Raw genomic sequence first — 27633 nt, forward strand, 5'->3', positions numbered from 1 at the left:
CAAACACCCGAGTCAAATCAGCTCTGTTATTTTCCGTTTTTTCGACTGTTTTCCGTACCTTGGAGACATCATGCCTCGTCGGTGTGTTGTCGGAGGGTGTAACAACACGAACAGGGACCGATTCAAGTTGCACCAGTGGCCCAAAGATGCGAAAGTGGCAAGAAATTGGACGTTTGTTCCGCACACTTTACCGACGAAAGCTATGCTACGACAGAGATGGCAAGAATGTGTGGATATCCTGCGACACTCAAAGCAGATGCATTGCCAACGATAAAGTCAAAGAAATCAGCCGCCAGACCCCCATTGAATCTGCCGGAGTGTGTGAGCAATTCAGGGACAAAGGACCTCGGTAGCACGGCAAAAAATGGCGGCAGGTTGTTCCCGCAGACGAGCGAGCTAAACCCCTGGATGTCTTGGCTCACACCGTCCCTTAAACTGGACAGATCAGCTTTCAGGAAAAGAGCGCGGATGAGGGTATGTCTCCAGAATATATTAATTGATGAAAATTGGGCTGTCTGCACTCTCAAAGTGCATGTTGTTGCCAAATGAATTTCATATGCTGTAAAGCTAGTTCATAGTTGTTAGTTTCCTTTAATGCCAAACAAACACATTCCAATCGTTGGTTAGAAGGCGATCGCCGAATTCGTCCGCGCTTTCTCCCGTGTCGCTGGCTGTCGTGTCGTTTTCATCGGTTTCACTTGCATACGGTTCAAACCGATATGGCTCAATAGCTTCAGTTTCTTCTTCAATTTCGTTTTCGCTACCTGCCTCCACACTACAACCATCCATTTCAATACATTCGTAATCTGTTGAATCGCTTGAGCCGCTGAAATCCGAGTCTGAATCCGAGCTAATGTCGCTATAGCTTGCTGTTCTTTCCGCCATGTTTGTTTGTGTTGGCTTCACTATGTGACGTCACAGGAAAATGGACGGGTGTTTATAACGATGGTTAAAATCAGGCACTTTGAAGCTTTTTTTTAGGGATATTGCGTGATGGGTAAAATTTTGAAAAAAACTTTGAAAAATATAATAAGCCATTGGGAACTGATTTTTAATGGTTTTAACCATTCTGAAATTGTGATAATGTTCCCCTTTAAAGCACAGATACACCATAAATCATGAAGCATTTAACACAATGTCAATAAAGCTTTCTATTTTATTGTACCCTACATCTAGATTATGGCAAGCTATATGTAGAATGGAAAATGATTGTAAACTGTTCTTTGAGTGCAATAAGAAAAGCCCATGTGTTTAATGCGCCTTTTAATTTTAATTCCAATCATTTAAAATTGTTATTTGGGTGTAAAAAGAAACATATGTTTAAGCATAAGTTTTATCTTAAATGTTCTGTTAAAAGGAAGCCAATAATGACATTTTTTGTGGTCCCCTTTATTTTGAAGTGTATCAAATAGTATTGAAATACGTAACGATATACATTTTGGTACCAAAATATTGGCTTTCGGGACAATTCTCTGTGGGACGTATGTTCAAACGTAACTATGTAGTCGCTTACGTGCCCAATTCTTAGGGAAGATTACAAAGCTCTTCCCCTTTTTGCTTCATTTCGAGGGTGTAGTGGTAGTGGGTGAGGGCTAGTGGTAGTGAAAGAGGGAGTGTATTGGGATTGGGCCTTAATGTACATTTGTGTGTTTTCTATCAGGCATACTTGCTTTGTTGTCATGTTAAATTACAACATTACCAAGAGGCAGTTTGGCTGAGTTTGCTCTCAGTGCTGCTTGAGTGCTTGTTTTCCCGGAAGATTTTTTTTTAGCCGGTGCCGAAGCCGCAACTGGACATGATGTCAAATACAACAAAGGTGTCAAAAAATGGTACCGTTTGATTTTACATGAGTTGATTAAAGTTACGTTAAGTTAAAGTACCAATGATTGTCACACACACATTAGGTGTGGCGAAATTATTCTCTGCATTTGACCCATCACACTTGATCACCTCCTGGGAGGTGAGGGAAGCAGCGGTGGCCGCGCCTGGGAATCATTTTTGGTGATTTAACCCCCAATTCCAACCCTTAATGCTGAGTGCCAAGCAGGGAGGTAATGGGTCCCATTTTATAGTCTTTGGTATGACTCGACCGGGGTTTGAACTCACAACCTACCGATCTCAGGGCGGACACTCTAACCACAAGGCCACTGAGTATATACCGTTGATATCCGGTAGTCGAGACGAAATTTGGTAGGTACCTATAAAACTACTGAATTCTGCCTCCGTTACAGCTCTGATATTTTTGCAAAGCCGGAAAATTGCCCAATCAATCTTGCCAACTTTCACAGGCGGTGTAGCATATTTTTCAGAAGATTTTAGTCCGGTTCCAATTTGTACTTCAAAAGCCTTCAATGACTTTAGACCCATTGTATTTATTTGCAACTGCATTATGTCCTTCTGCTGGTGAATAAATTGTGTAAGATGGTTATTTTCTAAATTATAAAACAATAATTTTCAGATTCCACAAAAAGTCAAACTTACCACGGTAAGGTAAGTTGTGGCTGACGCATTGGAGTTTGTCCGTCTGTGATAATAGCCGTAGTTGCCGCTGAAGTTTCGCCTGATCTCTGCAGACGAATGTCTGGAATGAAGCATAATTTATTAGATAGCGTTAGCATACCAATGCACATTGCTAAAAATGTGGGCATACAAATCCTTCAATAGGGACCACAGATCTAAGACTGTTGTATACCATAACTTAGCATATTTCAAGCATAATGCACATCATAATGTATCTTAATGAGGGATACAACAGCAGATTTACCATCGTTTCCACTTGCATTGGTTTGAATTGCTCATCCGTGGTGATTCCATTCACACTATTGTTCCCAACTCACAACAGAAGCACAACTATGTTGAGGCTTTGTCATGTTGCGCAGCACAACGGGCAGTGGAATAAATACGGTGTCCCGGTTTGAGTGTCAGGCTGCAGCAGAAAATCTACATGACATGGCTTTCAATGGAGGGGCTTTGAAATAGACTGGCTAGATACAGTGAATGTTTGTGTTCTACAAAAAAAAAAAAAGGGCTGGGACAGAGAATGAAAAGAACAGAACCAGTCAACCAACTGGTTGAATACATTTCACCATACAGCTAAGAAACATAATACATATTTACTTTACAACCTATTTTGCATGGTCATACAGTTGAAAATACTGTATAACGGAAATGCATATACTGGTAAACACAATTGATGCATTTGAAGGGGCAGAATTAGATGTTGCTTTATATTTTTATTATTATTTGTGTTCAACTATATTATTCAGGTAGTTTTTTTTCTTCCCAAAAAGGTTTCTACACGTTCGTAATTTTTTGTATCTGGGTATAGTTGGTTGTAGGGATGGGCGATAGGCCTAAAGTTGGAACACGGAACGACACAGGAGGTCCTTCATACCGACAGCCATCAGACTGTATAGTGCATATGTTCCTTCTTGACTGCACTTAAATGTAGAGTATATGTAGAATATATTTATATTATTTACAGTATGTATTATATATATAATATATTATATATATTATATTATTTATTATTATTCTTGTCTATTGTGAGCGAACTGTGGTGCTGAATTTCCCCCAAGTACTTTCTATTCTATTCTATTTCTATCTACATTGCGATATATGTTGCATCCTCCTGCGATAATGATAAATATCACAATATTTTTAATGTAAATGATAATTAAACCATTTCAAAACAAGATACAAAGGCTCCTAATTTAACTGCTGCTGACATATGTGGCAATATATTGCATCATTTCTGGTTCTGTTATTTAAATGGTAAATGGGTTATACTTGTATAGCGCTTTTCTATCTTCAAGGTACTCAAAGCGCTTTGACACTTATTTCCACATTCAAACCCTTTATTTAGTGAATCAAAAATATTGAAATTTCACAACATAGTCAATTTGCGAGCAGCTAAAATTATGTACAGGGCAAAGTATAACACACTTTCACACACGTCCTGTTTTCAAGTGCAGGAGCTGCCATGCAAGGCCCTAACCACGACCCATCAGGAGCAAGGGTGAAGTGTCTTGCTCAAGGACACAACGGACGTGACGAGGTTGGTAGTAGGTGGGGATCGAACCACGCCGTCCCCCATTTCTCAAAAACATCATTAATCTTCCACCTGCTAATTTACTGTTAATATCTGGTTATTTTCTGTTGAAACATGGTTCTATCTATACTTCTGTTAAAATGGAATAAACACTTATTCTTCTGTTGTTTGGCTACTATATTAGTTGGGCAATACTACAAATGTGGGTATCAATCCAATTTCAAGTAGTTACAGGGGTTGTATTGGTCATACCAATGCTGATAGTGATACTGAACATTTTCAATATCATTGTTTTTGTCATCAGATTTTTGTCACAAATATAAGCAGACACAAATACAAGATGGCTATGTAACAATATCAATTAAACATTGAAAGTATAGTATAGCAAGTATAGCAAAAGTGTAGCATGTCCAGCTAGTCCTCGTCCCTAATAATACCTGTAAGCGACGTAGTTTATTTGCCCCCATGGAAACGAGGATTACTGACTTAGAAGTGGCTTTGCGACATTAACCGCTAGCGAAAATGCAACAGTACTTTGAGGACGTGTTCGTTTGCTTGTCACCGTCAAATCTGCCAGACCCAGCTCGGTTCGAACCCCGGCTTCCCGTCTGTTGTGTGCTTGAACAAGACACTTCACCCTTGATCCTGATGGGTCGTGTTTAGGGCCTTGCATGGCAGCTCCTGCCATCAGTGTGTGAATGGTCGAATGTGGAAATAGTGTGAAAGCGCTTTGAGTACATTGAAGGTCGAAAAGCGCTATACAAGTATAACCCAGTTAGAATAATACATAATGTTGGATATTAAGAACATTCAAACCTTTTATTTATTCAATCAAAAATATTGAAATTCCACGACATAGTGAATTTGCGAACAGCAAAACTTATGTACAGGGCAAACTATAACCAGCTACCCAAGAATATACAACAATTCTTCTCAACAAAAGAGAAGAAATATAACCTTAGAGAAAAATGTTATTTAAAACATTTGTATGCACGTACAACACTTAAGACCTTTAGTATATTAGTATGTGGAACTAAATTATGGAATCAAATCAAACAATGTACTAATATGATCCAATTCAAGAAACTGTTCAAACTTAAAAGTGTTTACAAAGTACAAAGAATATGAACCATGATAAACATTCTAAATCTTATTTAGCTCACCATATGAAATACAACCTACTTCACTATCTTTTTTTTTAATCTCAGTACTTATGGAGAATACTGTGAATAAATTGAGAACAGGAAGTCAACAAAAGTGTTAACAACTGCTACGTAATGGAAAAGGGGTAGGATTAAATAAGCTCTGCTTCTTCCTACTCTTTTCGAACATGTTGAAAAGACAAACTGGAAATTCTGATGTATCATGTTGTAACTGTAAGCATGTTCGAAACAAACTCAAAGGTAAAAGGGTTGGCCAGAGGGGAATTCAGCGTCCGTGCAAAATGAGACTAGAAACAGTCTAAATATCCCCTATTATGCTTATTAAAATACAACAGTTTGGCCCTGGAACTGATTTCTATTTCCAAAATTTCTACAAAAATCCATCGAGTAAAAAATGCCATCCGTAGGAAGGTTGGTATTTGGGTTTGACAGCAGGATACCAGAGCAAAGTCCAACGAGAGAGCTGCATTTTATGTCAACAGAACCTTGCAAGACTCTAATGGTCGTATTTTAGTTCCAGGCAGCCACTGACCCCAACATAGAAAACAGAAACTTCTTTTCTAGCCTTAAGGCTATCCCAACCTTGTAAAATGTTTGTAACACTCCACTTCTAAAGAGCTTAGCCCTACCCAAAAACCACAAACTACACTACAGAAATGCCATCTCTATACATTCCCTAGTTAGCAAAAGACAAAACCCATTCATGTTCATGCAGCATGATGATGCATAGGCATGATGCCTCTACAAAACATAAAGAATAGAAAAGTATTATTTGCATGTGCACAGGGGCCCTCTCATGCCCGCCCATTGTGGTTGCTTGCTAGCATACAAACACAAAGCGCATTGCTATAAAAAGCCCGAGCAAGTAAAACAGTAATCAGGCCTTGCCAGGAGCACACAAGCATTATTCTATCACAGCACACAAACAGCCTGTGACCATTGTCTTTAGTGGACATCTTCACGGTTTAACACATAAACCAAAGCAAGAAAATTACAAAAAAAAAGTCATCTATATTACAGTCTTTTCTGTAATAACTTGGTTTTACTAAAAGATATAGAGCAAACAAATCCAAAGGGCAAATATTTGCACAATAGACAACACCTTACAATGCTATTCACCTGTGACGACACTGATTGTGCAACAGCAGAGACAAGATAAGAACAGGAAGACTTATGTTTATATCATCATCTCACTCGCACTCCTTTGAGTCTAATCTGGACCTTCAGAATAACCATTAAACTCCTTTGAGTCTAATCTGGACCTTCAGAACAACCATTAAAGTCCTCTCGCAGAAGGCGTCCCCTTAGTTTGATGATGGTGATGCTGTTCTAAAATAAAAAACGACCATAGCCAACTCAAGCTGCAAACTGTGAAGGAGATTCCCAAATGGGTTTTTTTGTACGCAAATGACAGGAGAGACTGTACATAATGATTATTTTAGGTCAGGAATCAGTAATAAATATTAATGTCAGTTTCCAGTTTCAAATCAAATTAAATTTCAAAAATTCATAAATGACTTAAAATAGGGCTGGGCGATATGGCCTTTTTTTAATATCTCGATATTTTTGGGCCATATCGCGATACACGATATATATCGCGATACACACACACACACACACACACACACACACACACACACACACACACACAGAAGTTGAGGCTTGTAATGTAAACATAAGGTAACATAGTAGAAATGGGTAACACTTTAGTATGGGGAACACATAATCACCATTAATTAGTTGCTTATTAACATGCAAATTAGTAACACATTGGCTCTTAATTAGTCTTTATTAAGTACTTAGTAATGCTGCGGTAAAGCTCGGTTGGTAGAGTGGCCGTGCCAGCAACTTGAGGGTTCCAGGTTCGATCCCCGATTCCGCCATCCTAGTCACTGCCGTTGTGTCCTTGGGCAAGACACTTTACCCACCTGCTCCCAGTGCCACCCACACTGGTTTAAATGTAACTTAGATATTGGGTTTCACTATGTAACAGCGCTTTGAGTCATTAGAGAAAAAGCGCTATATAAATATAATTCACTTCACTTCACTTATTCTGCATAGCCTTATTATACAACCAGTAAGCCTCAATAACCTCAGAATTATTGCTTATTAGTAACCCTAACCCTAAACCTTATATGTTCACCTAGTGTGAAAATAACTCTAAATTAAGCCTTTGTTACTTTAATAAGCAACTAATTAATGGTGAATATGTTTCCCATACTAAAGTGTTACCTAGAAATGATCTGGATCAGCCCCAAAAAGTGATGAATTGCTCCTTATCCCATTTTGGACATTTTCTGAAAGACAGATAAGAATCTGTCAATACCTCTTTAAAGTACTGATGGCAGAATAAAAGAAACAGAGTGAACTCTCTTGTCTGTCTCCACTATCTTTGTCTCTGCAGGGCTGCTAACATAAACACAGAGAAGTGTAAACGTAAGGTAATGTAATAGAAATTATATGGACCAGGCCCAATATCTAATCATTTGTTCCTTATTCCATTCCGGGACATTTGTTAAAAGTTTCATAAGACGCACTTATGTGATTACTGTGAGCATTTTTTTCTTTTGTTTGTTTAATTTTTTTTGTCTCTACATAGTGCTACAGTTAGTGCGCAATGTGCATTATTTTTTCATTACATTTTACTTCTGTTCCTGTATGTAAAAACCTACACTGCAATCATATAATTTACCCATTATGGGATGAATAAAAGTGTGTCTATCTATCTCTATACCTTTTGGAGTTATTTTGCTAACTTACTAATAACTAACTGACCTGCAATTGTAGATTGTCTTTTGTTGATCGGCATCGAAAGGCATTAAGGCCATTGGGCTATCAGATACTTTTTCACCGAAATCGGCCAATACTGATAGATGGCCGATCGATCAACACATCACACCCTGTAACATAAAAATGCTTTGATAATTTTTTCTGGTGTTTGCTCTATCATTTTGCACCTGGGGATAGGTTGATTGGCAACACTACATTGACCCCAGTGTGTGAATGTGAGTGTGAGTGTTGTATGTCTATCTGTGTTGGCCCTGCGATGAAGTGGCGACTTGTCCAGGGTGTACCCCGCCTTCTGCCCGAATGCAGCTGAGATAGACTCCAGCACCCCCCGTGACCCCGAAAGGGACAAGCGGTAGAAAATGGATGGATTTGTTGCCAGGCAGAATTTGTAAAGCACCATCATTCCTGCTGAAAAAATCCAGTAAAAAAAAATCGGAGGCCGGAGGCTTACAAATTATGAGACATTTTCAAATATGTATCATACTTCTGTCTGCAAGTTAATCGCTGCTTGGTATTAAATATAGAACAGCGTTAATAGAGCAATTATAATTGAATAACATCTGTAGTTAAAAAATGTGTATATAAGTATAATGAATTAAAAAAATCTAAATATTAATGCTCAATTTTTAAGGTTAATAGTAGCATAATTAGTGGTTCTAGTGCAGTAAAATATTATTCTAATTACAAATATACGTTACTTCTACTCATTGCCTTATTTGACATAATAGCTGATTTATGAATGTCCCCAATCTGTCAATAATTCTTCAAGCTACATTAGTCATATTTATTTAAATATTTACTCGCCACAGTATCCACACCCAAGTTATTTCTCCCTCCCTATAGCGGCTAATTTTTGTTGCATCATACTGTCCGCTGCAGGCCCGCACTTGCTGTGTTTGCACATGCTGTGCATGTGTCGGATTATTATTGCACAAGCCTTCCTGGATATGAGCCTTGCTCTTTAACCACATTTAAGTTCTGCTACTGTCTTTGTGGCTGTTATATTCTTGTGGGATTTAGGAATGTGAAACTATTCATTTTCTGTATTTATTAGTATGTGTCAATCATCTGATGGACTCCACCTCAAGGACGTCCTCCAGCCTGGGCGGATGGTTGGAAGTTGACTCTTTACTGGTGTTATTACGAGGATTTAGCAGGGTTTCTTACAAAAACAAAGACACTGTATTTTCCCAAAAAAGCTGTATTATAAGGGTGATTCAAAACAAATAATTCATTTAATAATGAACATAATGTAAAACATGAAAGTAAAGTAGTAACCCCTCAAAATCATTGGATTGAATGGAAATTCTGTGGTGAACTACTGTATATGTTCAGGATAGCATGTCAGCCATATTTGTGGAATGTGTTGCAGAGGTCTTTTTACAAAATCAGTAGGGTTTGGCATTTAAGTACATTTACTTGACTGACTATTTGAGTGATTAACGGTCAGTTAATGCTGGGTTTTCAAGGTGTAGCATGTTGAGATTCCCCTCAGAAAGAAAATATGGCGTGGGTCTCCTCTACACTCTAAAAACCTGATTTTCTGGAGTACATTTTGTGGTGTTTTAAGCTCAGACCATAGAATCTGTTTATTTTTGCTACACAAAACTGAAGTTAGCTTAAGAATGTTTGTTTTTCTTTATTTTCCGCCACTGCTATGCCAGCCCTTACTTTAGGTATTCTGTCACCTACCAGGGATGGCTTATCTCACACTTTTGAAAACCACTATATTAAACTAAACGCCTGTTACCTAAAATAGAAAAAAATTGCTACTCTGTGAATGTTTTTAAGTCCTCTTTCCATGCCAGCATACTTGCCAACCTTGAGACCTTCAAATTTGGGAGATGGGGGGTGGGGGTTTTTGAGTTGTGGGGGGCGGGGTTGGGGGGGTGTGGGGTTTGGTGGTAGCGGGGGTGTATATTGTAGCCCGGAAGAGTTAGGGATGCAAGGGATTCTGGGTATTTGTTCTGTTGTGTTTATGTTGTGTTACGGTGCGGATGTTCTCCCGAAATGTGTTTGTCATTCTTGTTTGGTGTGGGTTCACAGTGTGGCGCATATTTGTAACAGTGTTAAAGTTGTTTATGCGGTCACCCTCAGTGTGACCTGTATGGCTGTTGATCAAGCATGTCTTGCAGTCACTTTCGTGTGTATGCAGAAGCCGCATACAACATGTGTCTGGGCCGGCACGCTGTTTGTATGGTGAAAAAGCGGACGCTAATGGCAGTGCCATCACGGCACGCCCTTAATATTGTTATCCGGGTGAAAATTGGGAGAAATTCGGGAGAATGGTTGCCCCGGGAGATTTTCGGGAGGGGCACTGAAATTCGGGAGTCTCCCGGAAAAATCGTGAGGGTTGGCAAGTATGCATGCCAGTGTTGTACAGGGGTACCTCAGTGTTTGTTATTTATTGTTCCAAAATGTGCAAAGAAGACTGACTCATACAAAAACAAAGCAATTTTCTAAAGGAAATCATGTAAATCCAATTAATTGGTTCTAGACATCCACAAATATTACCACAAAACACTTTTATTTGGAATCATTTGAATTTTATATGCAGAAAACAATCAGAAATAGGGCTGGGGCGCTGGGCATCACGGCAATTTCCCAAATCGGTTTGATTTCGGTCTGATCTAATCTGCACCTAAATATTGAAAATGTCTCATCTACCGTATTTTTCGGACTATAAGTCGCAGGGTTTTTTTCATAGTTTGGCCGGGGGTGCGACTTATGTGTGAAATTATTAACACATTACCAACACAAAATAACAAAATATCAAATAATATTATTTAGCTCATTCACGTAAGAGACTAGACGTATAAGATTTCATGGGATTTAGCGATCAGGAGTGACAGATTGTTTGGTAAACGTATAGCATGTTCTATATGTTATAGTTATTTGAATGACTCTTACCATAATATGTAACGTTAACATACCAGGCACGTTCTCAGTTGGTTATTTATGCGTCATATAACGTACACTTATTCAGCCTGTTGTTCACTATTCTTTATTTATTTTAAATTGCCTTTCAAATGTCTATTCTTGGTGTTTTATCAAATAAATTTCCCCAAAAAATGCGACTTATACTCCAGTGCGATTTATATGTTTTTTCCTCCTTTATTATGCATTTTCGGCCGATAAGACTTATACTACGCAGCGACTTATACTCCGAAAAATACGGTATTACAAAATACAAATGCACTTTTTTTTTTCTCTTCACAATGAACAACTTTGGAAAGTTTAAACTTTTGAGAAAGTCTTAAAAATAAAAAATTTAAAAAATGGGGCGGGCTCAGATGATAGAGCGACCGTGCCAGCAACTTGAGGGTTCCTGGTTCGAATTCATCTTCCACCATCACTGGGCAAGACACTTCACTTGCCTTGCTCCCAGTGCCGCTCACCCTAGCATATGAATGTGTGTGAATGTTTGGTGGCGGTCTGAGGGGACGTATGCGCAAAGTGCCAGCTATGCTTCCGTCAGTCTATCCCAGGGCAGCTGTGGCTACAAATGTAGCTTACCACCATCAAGGTGTGAATATGGAGGGAATGAATGATGGGTTCTCAGTTCTGTCTCTAAAGCACTTTGAGTTTCCAGAAAAGTGCTATGTAAAGCTAATCCTTTATTATTATTATTATTATTTTGCAAGACTCAATCACTGATAAAAAAAATCATATCGGTTTAAATCGATATGATGGGGATAAGCTGATTGGCAACACTAAATTGGCCCGTGAGTGTGAATATTGTCTGTCTATCTGTGTTGGCCCTGCGATGAGGTGGCAACTTGTCCAAGGTGTAAGCCACCTTCCACCAGAATGCAGCTGGGATAGGCTCCACCCCCCCCTGCATTCCCGAGGAAAAAGCGGTAGAATACGGATGGATGGATGGGCTTTGTGAATCGTTATTGCCAAATGTAAAATATATCAATCCATAATCAATCAAATCAATTATTTTACCCAACCGAAAACTGAAATACATATACACGATGAGCATTTAACATCACTTTAAGCTTTATTGAAAACTTCTGTTAAAAAAGACAAGTAGCTAAAAAAAAAAGGAGGGGAGAGGAAAGCCATGCAATAATCAAATGTAAATAATCAAATGTATAAACTTGTTCTTATGCTTTCTGAGCTCACGATGTTCACTGCTCGCTGTACATATCCTACGAAGTGAGACCTACACTGTTACAATGTCCATTTCTCAGATGATATAATTGTTGATGACTGAAGTATGCTGATAGCAACCCAACCTAACCCCCCCACCCCAACCCCCTCCACATCCCACCCCCTGTATTGTAAATAATGTAAATAATTCAATGTATATACTCTGATGATTAACTTGTGTGATGACTGTATTATGCTGATAGTATATATTTGTACCATGAATTGAATAACGTGGACCCGACTTAAAACAAGTTGAAAAACTTATTCGGGTGTTACCATTTAGTGGTCGATTGTAGGGAATATGTACTGTACTGTGCAATCTACCAATACAAGTTTCAATCAATCAATCAAAAAATGGCATCTTGGTACTTCAAGACAAACTTTTTTTTATCAAACTACTGGCACTTGCAACTTTATTTTGCCCCATGGTGGCTTATTTTTCAGTTGCACTTAATAGTGTATAGAGTCTTTATTTGGGCACTCGATTCCGTAGAACGATATGAAAGCAAACAGACTGGTTTGTTACGCGCAATGTTTGTTGGTACGATAACCGAGATGGAATACGAACACCGCAGCAATTTTTTTTTTAGAAAATGTAATTACATGAAAAGTGAGGTACCAATGTGTGGGGCAAAATAAATTGAGACCAAATGGAGTGCACTAGGAGGATGCAACCGGCACAGGTACTGTTGATTTCAACTCCAACCTAGTGCAATTGGGAAGTTCAACCACATTAAAACCGGAGTTTAAAACATTTACAGAGACTCTCATATCATAAGAAAATCCTACTTCTTAAGGTGTTCTTATTTGTTGTTTTTTGTTCTTTTCTTACATTTAAAAAAAAGAAATGCATTTAAATGACCATTCCCTAAATGACAATGTGAAAAACATTCTACCTAACTGTACATATAGAACAACAGCTTTTTGCTCAGAATGATCAAGTCCACGGTTGGTGTCCTCTTCACTTTGCAAGACAAGGGAAAATAGCTCCCCCACACCCAAAAAAAGATCCTACCGTCATCTGATCCAAAGAGGAAGTAGAAGGAAAAACAGAGGGTGGTGTAGGGTGTACATAACGGGAGGAAAGCGCTGGGATGCCCCTGCTGTGTGTCTCATCCTATCATACGTCTTCCAGACTTTAATGGGCCTTACTGCTATCAGCGCCATCACGGCTCAGCTTCCTGTCAAGAGGCAGGCACGCACAGGACGCTTGGCTCCGAAGTGACCAAAGCACATCTTAGAATAAACCCACAGCACGGTTTGATTCATCATTTTTACACATCTCTTACTAACACCAGATGTAACTCAATCTGGATTACTACTACACCCCCTTCACTTAACAAGTATTGACCAGAAGAGGCCCCACATCCACAGCTGTCCTCACACCTGTTACCATATGCCAGCATGCTCCCGCTTCTCTTGATTGGCCAAAGTGCATTGTGGTTTATTGCACTAGATAGGATTTTTGCTTATGATGTAAACAGTACGTTTCCTGATAGAAAACTGAAGTGAAACCAGAGCAACAAGATGCCCACTTTGTGCAGGATTTCCTTCCCACATTATCTGAGGATGTTAAGGGTCTAACAAACACACTTCTATTCGACACTGGTTGTATCCGTTTGCTGACAAATACTTCCTTCTTGAGAAATGAATCAATGTTTGTCATTTGTTGTAATTACTGCTCTTGGATATGTAGTTTTATAGTAGGGTTTCATGATTAATAGATCTTGAATCGTAACCGGATGAAGTAATTTTAATAAATATTTGCCAAATAGATTTTCCTATCTATCATGATTCATGTCTCGTGCCACCAGGCTATACCGTATTCATTTATTTATGACAACAAATCAAATTTGCTCCTTACAAATGCAGATGTGGCGCCGCACTCGTAATTAAATTACATTGAACTAGGGCTGGGCGATATGGCCTTTTATTAATATCTCGATATTTTTAGGCCATGTCACGATACACGATATATATCTCGATATTTTGCCTTAGCCTTGAATGAACACTTGATGCATATAATCACACCAGTATGATGATTCGATGTGTCTACATTAAAACATTCTTGTTCATACTGCATTAATATATGCTCATTTTAAACTTTCATGCAGAGAGGGAAATCACAACTAAGTCAATTTACCAAAACTATATTTATTAAGCAGTGGCACAAACATTAATGTAATTTCCAAAACAGAAAGTGCAAGATTGTCAGAAACATTTCAAAACAAGCTATTAGTGCACTTTTGTGAATGATGTCACTAAGATGACATATCAAAACAACACTAAATTAAAGTGTACTTTTTGTACAGAACGCCACTACAATAGTTAAAAACAAATAAAGTGCACTTTTATGCATGATGTCACACAAGATATTTCATTAACTGTCAAATAAAAATGAGCTGCATAATAGGTTCCTGCGGACGTTATCTCCTTCTGTTGTTGACTTTTTTTTTCAGACGGTGTTGATCTGGAAATAGTTGCTTCGGCATTTTGTTGGTGTGGCATCGAAAGGAGATGTTGACATGCGGAGTTTCAAGCACTCCTTATTCTCCAGCGGGTGACTTTTCAAATGATGCTACATTAGTAGTGCTGCTACTTTTTGTAGCAACGCTTTTGCCGCATAAATGTTCAACATATTCCCGCTTGAAGCCAAACCACCGCCCGCCGTGCTGTTTTTCTTGGTAAATAATTCTTCCTTCATTTGTTACCAGATTCGCACGTTCTTTCTCTCGTATTACCCCCCGCACCTCACAGCTAACGTTACCATGTCGCTACCTCTCTGCTCCGCGGGAGCGTGTGACGTTGCACACGTGACGTATGTAAGAAGGTGCGCTTGTTTTAAGTCTCTGTGAGAAGGAGAGACAAGAAAGAGTGGGAAACGCATGCAGTGTAATGCCCGCAGCTAAAAGCAACTGCGTGAGAATGTATACTCGAATATCACGATATAGTCATTTTCTACATCGCACAGAGACAAACCCGCGATGTATCGAGTAAATCGATATATCGCCCAGCCCTACATTGAACTGTGGCAGTATTCATCGTGACTCTACTTTACAACAGACCTCATACGCACCTAGTTTGCCAGGAAATAGGAGGTAGCAGAAGAGATCTGAGACGCCGATTTAGCGACTTTGATCCTATATTTAGGAAGTAGAGGTGCACATTAAAAAGATGAAAGAGGAGTGTGTCTTTCATCACGCATTTATTCGGTTATCAAATACAAGCGGTCACGAAAGGCCAATTATTTGCCGCGCCAGTGAGAGCGTAGCTCCGACTCCACAAGCCCAGGCAGTGTGCAATACCACTGCCTTGCAAGGTGTGCAGAAATTATTTAAAAGCTTGAAACGCAGCCTTTGTCACTTCCATAAGTGCTAAGAGGACATTCCTCCGTCATTTGGCAACACTTTGTCTTCCTGGTGAACTACATAAACTAATGGTGTTCAAAATATGGCCAAGGGCCATATCTTTTTATTGGCCTGAGGCACATTGTAGAAATGAAATAAACAAAACAAAAAAAAACATTTAAAAATAAAGTAAAAAGGCATAAAGTAAAGAACAAAAAAAATATGAATTGTTAATACTCATAACAAATAAAACACAAAAATGTTTGGCCTTTTTATTAGACTTTTTGACTATAAATTACACAATGATGTCAGCAACACCCCGCTGTTGTCTTTTGTTGTTTTTACCCAAAAATCTAAATCAAGGTTTTAGAGAAGAAAAATTTAAATTTACTTTTTGGGCAAAATCATGCAGCCCTATTCCGTATTTTTCCGAGTATAAATTGCTCCGGAGTATAAGTCGCACCGGCCGAAAATGCATAATAAAGGAGGTAAAAAACATACATAAGTCGCACTGGAGTATAAGTCGCATTTTGGGGGGAAATTTATTTGATAAAACCCAACACCAAGACTAGACATTTGAAAGGCAATTTAAAATAAATAAAGAATATTGAACAACAGGCTGAATAAGTGTACGTTATATGAGGCATAAATAACCAACTGAGAACGTGCCTGGTATGTTAACGCAACATATTATGGTAAGAGTCATTCAAATAACTATAACATGTAGAACATGCTATACGTTTACCAAACAATCTGTCACTCCTAATCGCTAAATCCGAGGAAATCTTATACGTCTAGTCTCTTACGTGAATGAGCTAAATAATATTAATTGATATTTTACGGTAATGTGTTAATAATTTCACACATAAGTCGCTCCTGAGTATAAGTCGCACCCCTGGCCAAACTATGAAAAAAACTGTGACTTATAGTCCGAACAATACGGTTTATATTCTGCCCTAATATTGAGAAAAATACATGTCATAACCTAAAAATTCATCAAATACAATGGATTCTGTCTGTCTTGGGGATTTTTATTTTTTTTAATGAATTTTGTCTAGGGGAATTGATTGTTGATTATTTGTGTCTTGAAGCAATTTCAGCAAAATGGCTCGCAGTGTTCGGCTACAGCCAGCAGGTGCTGTTGATTCGGTCTCAACAGAGCGAGAGTATGGCCAACTCTGTTTCAGAGTTGGTCCCAAACATGACGTGACAGGCTTTTGACCTATCAGAGAGATTATGGCCAGACGATCTCCTAAATGATTGGTCAAATTGACCACAGGGCGCTATGTTTAGTCCCGACTTTGACACCGAGTTGGCTATAATCTCTCTATACACGGCTCTGAGTCTCAACTTGCATGCAGCCTGAAGAATAATTCTGTTTACTATGGGCATTGCATTTTATTTTACAGTAAATACATTTTAAAAGACTTAAATATTTTAAAACTAGGTTAAATTTTCGTGATGTCATAAAATTATATTAACCAATTATCATGTATTGATTGTTCATTTTTTCCTGTGAGCGATCCAGCAAATTTAGTCAAATGCCCTTTTTCCGTGTGCCAAATAAAGTGCATTTTTAGTTAGTTACTGTCCTCATACTGCTGCACAATTCAGCGTGACCTGATTATTACAAACACTATCATGAGAGCTAAAAGTCAAGATTGCTGTTATTATTAATGAGCATATATCAGGACTAAGTGGCTCTGCATTCGCCTTTCAGAGCACCTTGCAAGCAGCTACTCTGCTGGCTCATCACTGGATATAGACTACGGACCAAAAGAAATCCCTCTTCAGTTAAGCTCACAGCCGCCGCAGCAAAACACCGTTCACAAAGTGTCAGGGATTATACTAAAAAAATGTCAGCATCGTACAATCCCCCTTGATGGATGGGTGGTGGACTTGAGTGAAAACAGTGGCACGTTATGTGTGATTGGCATTACTCAGTAGTGAATTTGCTTGCAAAGCATGCAAAATACAAAAGCAGATTTTTAGTAGAGGGTGCATTAACAAATAGCAAAAACAGTGAAGAGATTAAGACAGAGAAGCTTAGGCACTTTAGAAATGAATTTTACTGGAGGCTACTGGAGCAAAATATTGCAAAATTGGAATGCTACTCAGCACTGGCAGAGGGCCAACCTCTGACAAAGTTAGACAGTCCTAATTTGGATCAGCACCAAACTACTTACATACTGTATTTCTAAATGTCGTTGCTTAAAATCCATGCAAGTCACATGGAGAAATTAATGGGAATTTTGCAAAATACACTATCTTTCAATGACAATAAGAGCAAAAGTCCTGTCTGTGCACCAACATGTACTATTATCTTAATTGGCTTTAACTTAAAAGGTGCCATTTGTAATAATGTGGCCGTGCTAATGTTGGAACGCATTTCCTCAGCGTATCGGCATTTTGAGAACGAAATAGGCACTGACACTACCCATATCCACATAGGTTTTATTTGTTGAATATATATTTTGCTCTGTCAGTTGGATGACACATCCACATAGAGGCTAACGGGCATATATTTCCCCCGTTAGCCTCAATGTCTATGTGTCATTGATGGGGGTAGCATGCTGAACTACACTAGTGTGATGGTGCTTCGCTCCTAAGCATTCGTTGCATAAACATACTAGCTTTGTTAGACAAGATAGCTTTGTTAGACAAGATCATAGACTGTATTGGACAATATAGTTTACATGCGAAATGTCCATTTCCATTTATTACACGTAATAGGAAAACGTATCACCTATCAAGGAGGAAATTAGCAAATTTGGCGTCAGATTAAAAATTCTTCTCCACCTTCAATCGTCTCAGTCTTTCAAAGGCATTCCCGATACAAATTCTTGTTTTGTTCCTGGCTTTGTCATGAATAAGTTGAGAATCGTATCAACGCCTTTTAGATTTACTAAGGTCTGACATGTTTAGTAACTTTACCAGTGGCAGTAGCTCGACAAAGGTGGCGGTGCGAAACTGGCAACCTGGATGTGACCCACTCACAGACTTTCTAATTGGTCAAACGGTGGCGGGTGGGGCATCGAAATGAAATCAATAACAAGATTTTGGGGTTGTAAATCTAATTTTGAAATGAGCATATCCCGGCTGAACTACTGTTATAAAGGTATTCGAAAAGAACATGATTTATTAATGCTTTATCACATATCAGTGCCATTTAATGATGACTTGACATGAAATTATTACATAAGTCTCCTTTAAATTCTCCACAAAGTTTCAACAATATAATTTCAGTATGTTTTGCTGTGTCATCATCACTAACATACACACAAACAGTGGCTATTCAAGGGCGGCCATATGGGACCTTTACAGTCAAAGCATATGTCCAAATCAACAAAGGAATTACTCCAATCAGAAGAAAATTCTACTTTTTGGAATGGACCAGCCAGAACCGGACCATCTGATAATCGTTGGGGTGGCCTGAAGAGTGTTTTCACATGTAAAAATCTGACAAACATAACGCACTTTTGCAAAGAAAAAAAGGTCATTATTGATGTATCACACTAAAGCAGGGATTTTCAAACTGTGGTACGCGGGCTCCAAAGAATCAATCAATCAATCAATCAATGTTTATTTATATAACCCTAAATCACAAGTGTCTCAAAGGGCTGTACAAGCCACAACGACATCCTCGGTACAGAGCCCACATAAGGGCAAGGAAAAACTCACCCCAGTGGGACGTCGATGTGAATGACTATGAAAAACCTTGGAGAGGACTGCATATGTGAGTAACCCCACCCCCAATCAATGTTTACTTATATAACCCTAAATCACGAGTGTCTCAAAGGGCTGCACAAGCCACAACGACATCCTCGGCTCAGATCCCACGATCAGAATCAGCTGATTAAAGTAGTGCTTTATTTTCATATAATCTAACACAGTGTTACTGTTCAAAATGTATGTAATGTTACAGTGGCCAAAAATATTGAATCCATCCATCCTTCCATTTTCGGGATCACGGGTGGTGCTGGAGACAAACTCAGCTGCATTCGGGCGGAAGGCAGGTTTACACCCTGGACAAGCCGCCACCTCATCGCAGGGCCAACACAGATGGACAGACAACATTCACATTCACACACTAGGGCCAATTTAGTGTTGCCAATCAACCTATTCCCAGGTGCATGTCTTTGGAGGTGGGAGGAAGCCGGAGTAACCGGAGGCAACCCACAAATATACTTGTTAAAAAAAACCTATGCCTAATTTATTTATGAATACTTAGGCCTACTAAGCTACTGTATTTTAATGTTGGTCATTATGGTGCTACTTGGAGAGCCACATTTTTTCTGAGTTGGTACTTGGTGAAAAAAGTTTGAGAATCATTGCACTAAAGCAGGCCTGGGCAATTATTTTGACTCAGGGGCCACATTTAGAGAAACAAATGTGTCTGGGGGCCGGTATATCTATTTTTAGGCCCACTAATACAAAACCTCACAATAATGTCTGATTGAATGCTAAAAACGCCTGAAAAAACGGAATGGAATTTAACAATTTGTTTTACTGAATGAGACACCCAAAATGTACATGAAAATAAAGAATGTGGGATTGACAATATTAACTATGAAGTATAAAACACTGAATATTGACAACATATGAACGTCACATCACCTCTCCATCCACATATTTTACAATCGAGCAAAATGCAGCATAAATGCAACAAACACAGCGGAATATGTGACTTATTTTGTATTTTTTGCTGTTTTCCTGTGTGTGGTGTTTTAGTTCTTGTCTTACGCTCCTATTTTTTTTGGTATTTTCCTGTAGCAGTTTCATGTCTTCCTTTGTTCTATATTTCCCGCATCTACTTTGTTTTAGCAATCAAGAATATTTCAGTTGTTTTTATCCTTCTTTGTGGGGACATTGTTGATTGTCATGTCATGTTCGGATGTACTTTGTGGACGCCGTCTTGGCTCCACGGTAAGTCTTTGCTGTCGTCCAGCATTCTGTTTTTGTTTACTTTGTAGCCAGTTAGGTTTTAGTTTCGTTCTGCATAGCCTTCCCTAAGCAACAATGCCTTTTCTTAGGGGCACTCACCTTTTGTTTATTTTTGGTTTAAGCATTAGATACGACGAAAAACCCTTGTCGTCTCACACAACGTGTTCCCGACATCTACAAAGCAATTAATTACCGGCTCCCACCTACTGATATGGAAGAGTATTACACGGTTACGCTGCCGAGCTCTAGACAGCCCCGACACACAACAACGGCACATAATTTGCAGATTATAATTAGTGGTTGGCAAAAAATATTTTTAACCCAAATATGTGAAATTACATAATCTCCCACGGCACACCAGACTGTATCTCACGGCTCACTAGTGTGCCACGGCACAGTGGTTGAAAAACACTGACTTAGATGACCATAGTACCTAATTAGGTTACCATAGTAACTAATTAGATTACCATAGTAACCCGTATACCATGCAAAAGCGCAGATTCCAACCATTGAAATACTTTGTATAGTTCAAGACTTGCGGTCATTTAAAAACATCACTGCTCATCATAATGGCAGCTACAGTTTCGATCTTAAATATCTAAAAAAAATATTTGGGAATGTCTGGCGGGCCTTAATTTACCCAGGTCTGCACTAAAGTATTATTTTTTGAATGTGCACATGTATACAACCAGCGTATTGTACTTTTTAGTTCTTATTGTTAACCCCCTAAAATAATTGTTTTGTTTCTTTCTTTAATTATTCGGGTTTTTTTTTATTACATCAAGTCAAACTGCTATTTTAACAGAGATGAGTTAACGCTCTATATGTAAACAAAGGCGGTGTAGAGACACTTTGAATAGAGAAGTTCCAATGCTTGAGTCCACTTCTTTAACCGTTATGTACATAATGTGAATGCACCACACTGCGAATAAGGGGAAGTTGAATGTGCATTTGCAGTTATTCATAGGAAGCTCTAGTTGTTATAATGACTTGTATGGCACAGAAGACACAATGGACTTCCATGCATGTACTTCCTCTACACCTGCAGGAACTATGACTACATCCATTCTCGTGGATGACATCACTCCACCGGATATACTAATCATATGAGAGGGACAAGCGGTAGAAAATGGATGGATGGATGAGAAGCACTACACGTGATGTAACTAAGTGAAGTTCCCATAAAAGTTGAATACATTATAAAAGTAAAGTATAATAAACGTCACATCACATGTGGCAGCACTCCGTTAGAACTAACGTTTAAACATCCACTTCAAGAGTTCTTTATTTTTGATCATCTTACCTGTTGATTTTCAAAGCGAAAGCCCGTCGCTCCGCACTAGTCAAAGAAGCCATGTGAGGGTCGAAAGTCCGGTGAAGAGGCTGCTACGCTTCCGGCTGGCTTCGGTTGTTCTGCCGCCCGTCTGCCGCTTCACCCGCCCGGCTGTCACACAGTCCGAGGCGCCGCCTCACAGCTCCGCGCAAGAAAGCTCCGTAGTCAAGAGAGGGAGCGAGTCCGGAAGTAGGTAATCATTTTCCGGTTTGGGCGCCACAAAGCGAGAACTGTGCCGGAAACTGTTAGTGGAGGGTTAAGAAAATAAAAGCCATCAAAGATCACAAACGTTATATTAAAACAGGCCGATTGTGTAATTAGAACAACATGATCCTTTTGGGGTTTGAAACCAGTTTTAAACCACAAAGAGAGAATTATTATTTTTTAAATCGTCAACCTAAAAAATTCAAATAGAAAACAATTCAGTTTGCAAAGTGTGCACTCCAAAAACTGAAATCTGAGTAAGATTAAATATCTCAAATAAGGGTGATATTTGCTTATTTTATGTCGGATAAGATACTTCTTCTCACTAAGCAGATTTTATGTTAGAGTGTTTTACTTGTTTTAAGGGTTTTGCTCCTAAACATACTTGCCAACCTTGAGACCTCCGATTTCGGAAGGTGGGGGTAGGGGGTGGGGTGGGCGTTGTCGGGGGTGGGGCGGGCGTTGTCGTGGTTAGGGGCGTGGTTAAGAGGGGAGGAGTATATTTACAGCTAGAATTCACCAAGTCAAGTATTTCATATATATATATAAGAAATACTTGACTTTCAGTGAATTCCAGCTATATATATATATATATATATATATATATATATATATATATATATATATATATATATATATATATATATATATATATATTTTTTTTTTTTTTTATTATATATATATGTATATATAAATAAAAGAAATACTTGAATTTCAGTGTTCATTTATTTACACATATACACACACATAACACTCATCTACTCATTGTTGAGTTAAGGGTTGAATTGTCCATCCTTGTTCTATTCTCTGTCACTATTTTTCTAACCATGCTGAACACCCTCTCTGATTATGCATTGATGTGTGGCACGCACAAAAGTGCTTTCATCAAATGCATTAGACTCTGGAATCTTCCATCTCTCCCTAGCATGGCCCAAAACCGGTCAATCTTTGCTTCCTGAGGAAGATCTTCAGTGCCAAGCACTTGGTAGTCCACTACTTCTTCCCGGTGGCTATCCAGGTCTGTTATGAGAGTAGCGTATGTGTGTGTGGCCCTTTAATAGGTGAGCATGTGAGGTGAGTGACGTCAGTGAGTGTGTGGGCGAGAGAAGAGAAGGGGCGGTAGCGTGAGTGCGGGCGGGACTAGTTTGTTTTGTGTTGGATTGGCTGTGTGCAAGCGATCAATAAAGCAAGATTTGCAACTAATTGCCGGACTCAGGCAGGAAAGGTGCAACAAAGCGTATTTCTTCATCTTACTCGTCGTCGGCGTCGCCATGGCTGTATCTTCCTCGTTCTTCTGCTTTGTCTCCTTGTTGTGTGCGCAGTTGTGCACTGCACTCTCTAAAAGCCGTATACGTTATTGATGTTATAGATGGCAGTATTGTCCTGTTTAAGAGTGTCACAACATTGCTGTTTACGGCAGTGAACTGCTTTACAGTAGACAAAAACGTGACTGCTGCTGTTGTGTGTTGTTAACGCGCTGGGAGGACGTTAATGAAACTGCCTAACAATAAACCCACATAAGAAACCAAGAACTCGCCCTCGATCATTCTACAGTTATAACGTGATTGGGCAGGCACACTGTTTATATCGTGGGAAAGCGGACTCAGGTCTGTATGGAGCTGGAGGGGGCATGGCCTCCAGCTCCGCCTGAATTTCGGGAGATTTTCGGGAGAAAATTTGTCCTGGGAGGTTTTCGGGAGAGGCACTGAATTTCGGGAGTCTCCCGTAAAATCCGGGAGGGTTGGCAAGTATGCTCCTAAATGATCTCAGTAAGATATATACAGCTTGTTGCTGAGATTTGATGACCTATATTGAGTAGGGCTGCAACTAACAACTAATTTGATAATCGATTAATCTGTTGATTATTACTTTGATTAATCGATTAATAATCGGATAAACAAGACAAACTACATTTCTATCCTTTTCGGTATTTTATTGAAAAAAAAAATTAGCATACTGGCACCATACTGGCACTATACTTATTTTGATGATTGTTTCTCAGCTGTTTGTAAATGTTGCAGTTTATAAATAAAGGTTTATTAAAAATAATAATAATTTTAAAATAAAATAAAATTGCCTATGCGCATGCACATAGCATAGATCCAACGAATCGATGACTAAATTAATCGGCAACTATTTTTGTAATCGATTTTAATCGATTTAATCGATTAGTTGTTGCAGCCCTAATATTGAGTAAAACATGCTTGGAACTAGAATATTAACTGTTGCAAAGCTGTGTCATCAACACTCACAAGTATAAAACTGCTTTTTCAAAGTATGAATTTCTTATTTTAAGCATGTAAAAAAAAAAATCATAATTAAAACAGATGACAGCCAAATGTACTTTGCTGTTTTATTTTCAATGAAACAAGAGAAAATACGTACTCATATAGTAGTACAGTTGTTATTAGTGAGAAAATACTTATTTTAAGGTATTTTTGGGTTAATTGAGGTTAGCTAATTTTACTTGTTTTGGAAAGTCTTGACAAGCCAAATGTTCTTGTTCTATTGGCAGATAATTTTGCTTAGTTCAAATAAAATACCCTTAATTTTTATTTATTTTTTCCTTGTTTTTGAACACTGACTTTTTGCAGTGTGCTGGCATGGGTTTACAAAAATAAAACCTAATGAGTCCTCTGTAATAATTTATGTATGGATATCCATAATTAAGTTGAATACATAAAATATCATCCATCAATCCATCCATTTTCTACCGCTTGTCCCTTTTGGGGAGGCGGGAGTGCTGGAGCCTGTCTCAGCTGCATTCGGGCGGACAAACAAAATTAAAGTAGAAAACGATTCATTTTGCAAAGTGTGCACTGCAAAAACTGAAATCTAAGTAAGATTAAATATCTCCAATAAGGGTGATATTTGCTTATTTTCTGTCTGATAAAATACTTCTTCTCACTAAGCAGATTTTATGTTAGAGTGTTTTACTTGTTTTAAGTGTTTTGCTCCTAAATGATCTCAGTAAGATATTACAGCTTGTTGCTGAGATTTTAAGACCTATATTGAGTAAAACATGCTTGAAACTAGAACATCCACTGTTGCAAAGCTGTGTCATCAACACTCACAAGTATAAAACTGCTTTTTCAAAGTGAGAATTTCTTATTTTAAGCATGTAAAAAAAAAAAAACATAATTAAAACAGATGACAGCCAAATGTACTTTTCTCTTTTATTTTCAATGAAACAAGAGAAAATACGTACTCACAGTTGTTATTAGTGAGAAAATACTTATTTTAAGGTATTTTTGGGTTCATTGAGGTTAGCTAATTTTACTTGTTTTGGAAAGTCTTGACAAGCCAAATGTTCTTGTTCTATTGGCAGATAATTTTGCTTAGTTCAAATAAAATACCCCTCATTTTTGTAAAAAATTTTTTTGTTTTTGAACATTGACTTTTTGCAGTGTGCTGGCATGGGTTTTCAAAAAATAAAACCTAATGAGTCCTCTGTAATAATTGATGTAAGGGTATCCATAATTAAGTTGAATACGTAAAATATCATCCATCAATCCATCCATTTTCTACCGCTTGTCCCTTTTGGGGAGGCAGGGGGTGCTGGAGCCTATATCTCAGCTGCATTCGGGCGGAAGGTGGGGTACATCCTGGACAAGTCGCCATCTCATCGCAGGGCCAACACAGATAGACAGACAACATTCACACTCAGATTCACACACTAGGGCCAATTTAGTGTTGCCAATCAACCTATCCCCAGGTGCATATCTTTGGAGGTGGGAGGATGCCGGAGTACTCGGAGAGAACCCACGCAGTCACGGGGAGAACATGCACACTCCACACAGAAAGATTCCGGACCCAGGGTCAAACCCAGGACTTTCGTATTGTGAGGCACATGCACTAACCCTTGTTCCACCGTGCTGATTAACAGTAGTTAAATGCATCCATCCATCCACCTATTTTCTACTGCGTGTCTCTTTCGTGGTCGCGGGGGCTGCTGGAGCCTATCTCAGCTGCACTTGGGGGGAAGGCGGCGTACACTGCAGGTAGTTAAATCCATCCATCCATCCATTTTCAACCGCTTGTCCCTTTTGGGGTCGCGGGGGGTGCTGGAGCCTATCTCAGCTGCATTCGGGCGGAAGGCGAGGTACACCCTGGACAAGTCGCCACCTCATCACAGGGCCAACACAGATAGACAGACAACATTCACACTCACATTCACACACTAGGGCCAATTTAGTGTTGCCAATCAACCTATCCCCAGGTGCATGTTTTTAAATCCATGTAATTCATATAGATTTGGCAGCCTGTAAATTAATAATCAGTCATAACTGAATCGGTGTGAAGAATTTTTTTTAGTATTTAATACATATTTTGCAGCTATAAAGTAATGATCAGTTAAGAAATGGGAATATTTAACAGTGTTTCCATTCTTTGCAGCGGCTGGAAACATCAACAAAGATATGTTGCCCCCTTGAGGTTAAAAGTAGTTACTACATCCCACTCAACAATTCTCTCCGGCAAAAAAACCAGTAGGAAACAAATATGTGTTTTACTGAATATATTTTCAAATATTGTTTACAAGTTTAAATGTCCCTTTTCTGGTCTATTTCATTTGATGTTGTCTCTTTTATAAAGTATGTTGACTCCTGAAGCAAAGCGGAAATTTTATCGCAACCCACAGTCTCTGCCGGACTCGGACTGATAACGGTGTTGCACATATATTTAGAACCCTGGAGAGGAACACTGCTAACGCAGTATTTTAATTTAACACACTTTGCTTTATCGTGTGATTCAACTGTCTGTCAGGTAATTATTTTATATTTTCTTCTAAACCGGGAAAAGGGCAGTAATTGTCGCTGTTCATTCACCAGTGACGACGAAATTGAATATCGAAGCTCTGAATAAATGTGGACAAAAAGCTGCTTTATTTGACTTGGACGTAGCATGGAACCAGTACCACCAACTATGAAGTGTATTATAGTCCCTTATGGGTAGTATCACTATACATAATAGTGGTATGCCCAGTTATGTACGCGTTCATGAGGCTTTTGGGTATATAAACCCCTACAAACTATCATTTGTTTACAGTAAAAAGTTAAAGTACCAATGATAGTCACACTCACACTAGGTGTGGTGAAATTAACCTCTGCATTTGACCCATCCCCTTGTTCCACCCCCTGGGAGGGGAGCAGTGAGCAGCAGCGGTGGCTGCGCTCGGGAATCATTTCGGTGATTTAACCCCCAATTCCAACCCATGATGCTTAGTGCCAAGCAGACAGGTCATTTTTATAGTCTTTGGTCTTACTCGGCCGGGGTTTGAACTCACGACCACGCTAGTACCAATGATTGTCACACACACACTAGGTGTGGCGAAATTATTCTCTGCATTTGACCCATCACCCTTGATCACCCCCTGGGAGGTGAGGGGAGCAGTGGGCAGCAGCGGTGGCCGCGCCCGGGAATCATTTTGGTGATTTAACCCCCAATTCCAACCCTTGATGCTGAGTGCCAAGCAGGGAGGTAATGGGTCCCATTTTTATAGTCTTTGGTATGACTCGGCCGGGGTTTGAACTCACAACCTACCGATCTCAGGACGGACACTCTAACCACTAGGCCACTGAGTAGGTCATATTCATATGTAACTTCTCATTTAATAACCCCCCCCCCAAAAAAAACAGGTGTAAC

The 27633-nt window shown here is 39.0% G+C and overlaps 2 protein-coding genes across 4 annotated transcripts in view; one reads left to right on the forward strand and one right to left on the reverse strand.

Moving 5' to 3' along the window:
- Nucleotides 1-21949, reverse strand: part of dock8 (dedicator of cytokinesis 8) — a 174908-nt gene extending 152959 nt beyond the window's left edge. For 2 of the 3 annotated variants that reach the window (XM_061928818.1, XM_061928817.1), the window contains exons 1-2: nucleotides 21757-21949; nucleotides 2482-2581 (exon numbers count right to left, since the gene is read on the reverse strand). In XM_061928818.1, the coding sequence (XP_061784802.1) occupies nucleotides 2482-2581; nucleotides 21757-21809 (153 nt within the window). In that variant the 5' untranslated portion in view covers nucleotides 21810-21949. The remainder of the gene's footprint in view (nucleotides 1-2481; nucleotides 2582-21756) is intronic. The other variant, XM_061928820.2, reaches the window with a different exon arrangement.
- A 4680-nt stretch (nucleotides 21950-26629) lies between these two features.
- cbwd (COBW domain containing) overlaps nucleotides 26630-27633 on the forward strand; it is a 40752-nt gene continuing 39748 nt past the window's right edge. The window contains exon 1 of the mRNA XM_061928292.2: nucleotides 26630-26754. The gene's annotated coding sequence lies outside the window, so the exon portion shown is untranslated. The remainder of the gene's footprint in view (nucleotides 26755-27633) is intronic.

Source organism: Nerophis lumbriciformis, linkage group LG33 (assembly GCF_033978685.3).
Source record: "Nerophis lumbriciformis linkage group LG33, RoL_Nlum_v2.1, whole genome shotgun sequence".
In the NCBI taxonomy this organism is placed as follows: Eukaryota; Metazoa; Chordata; class Actinopteri; order Syngnathiformes; family Syngnathidae; genus Nerophis; species Nerophis lumbriciformis.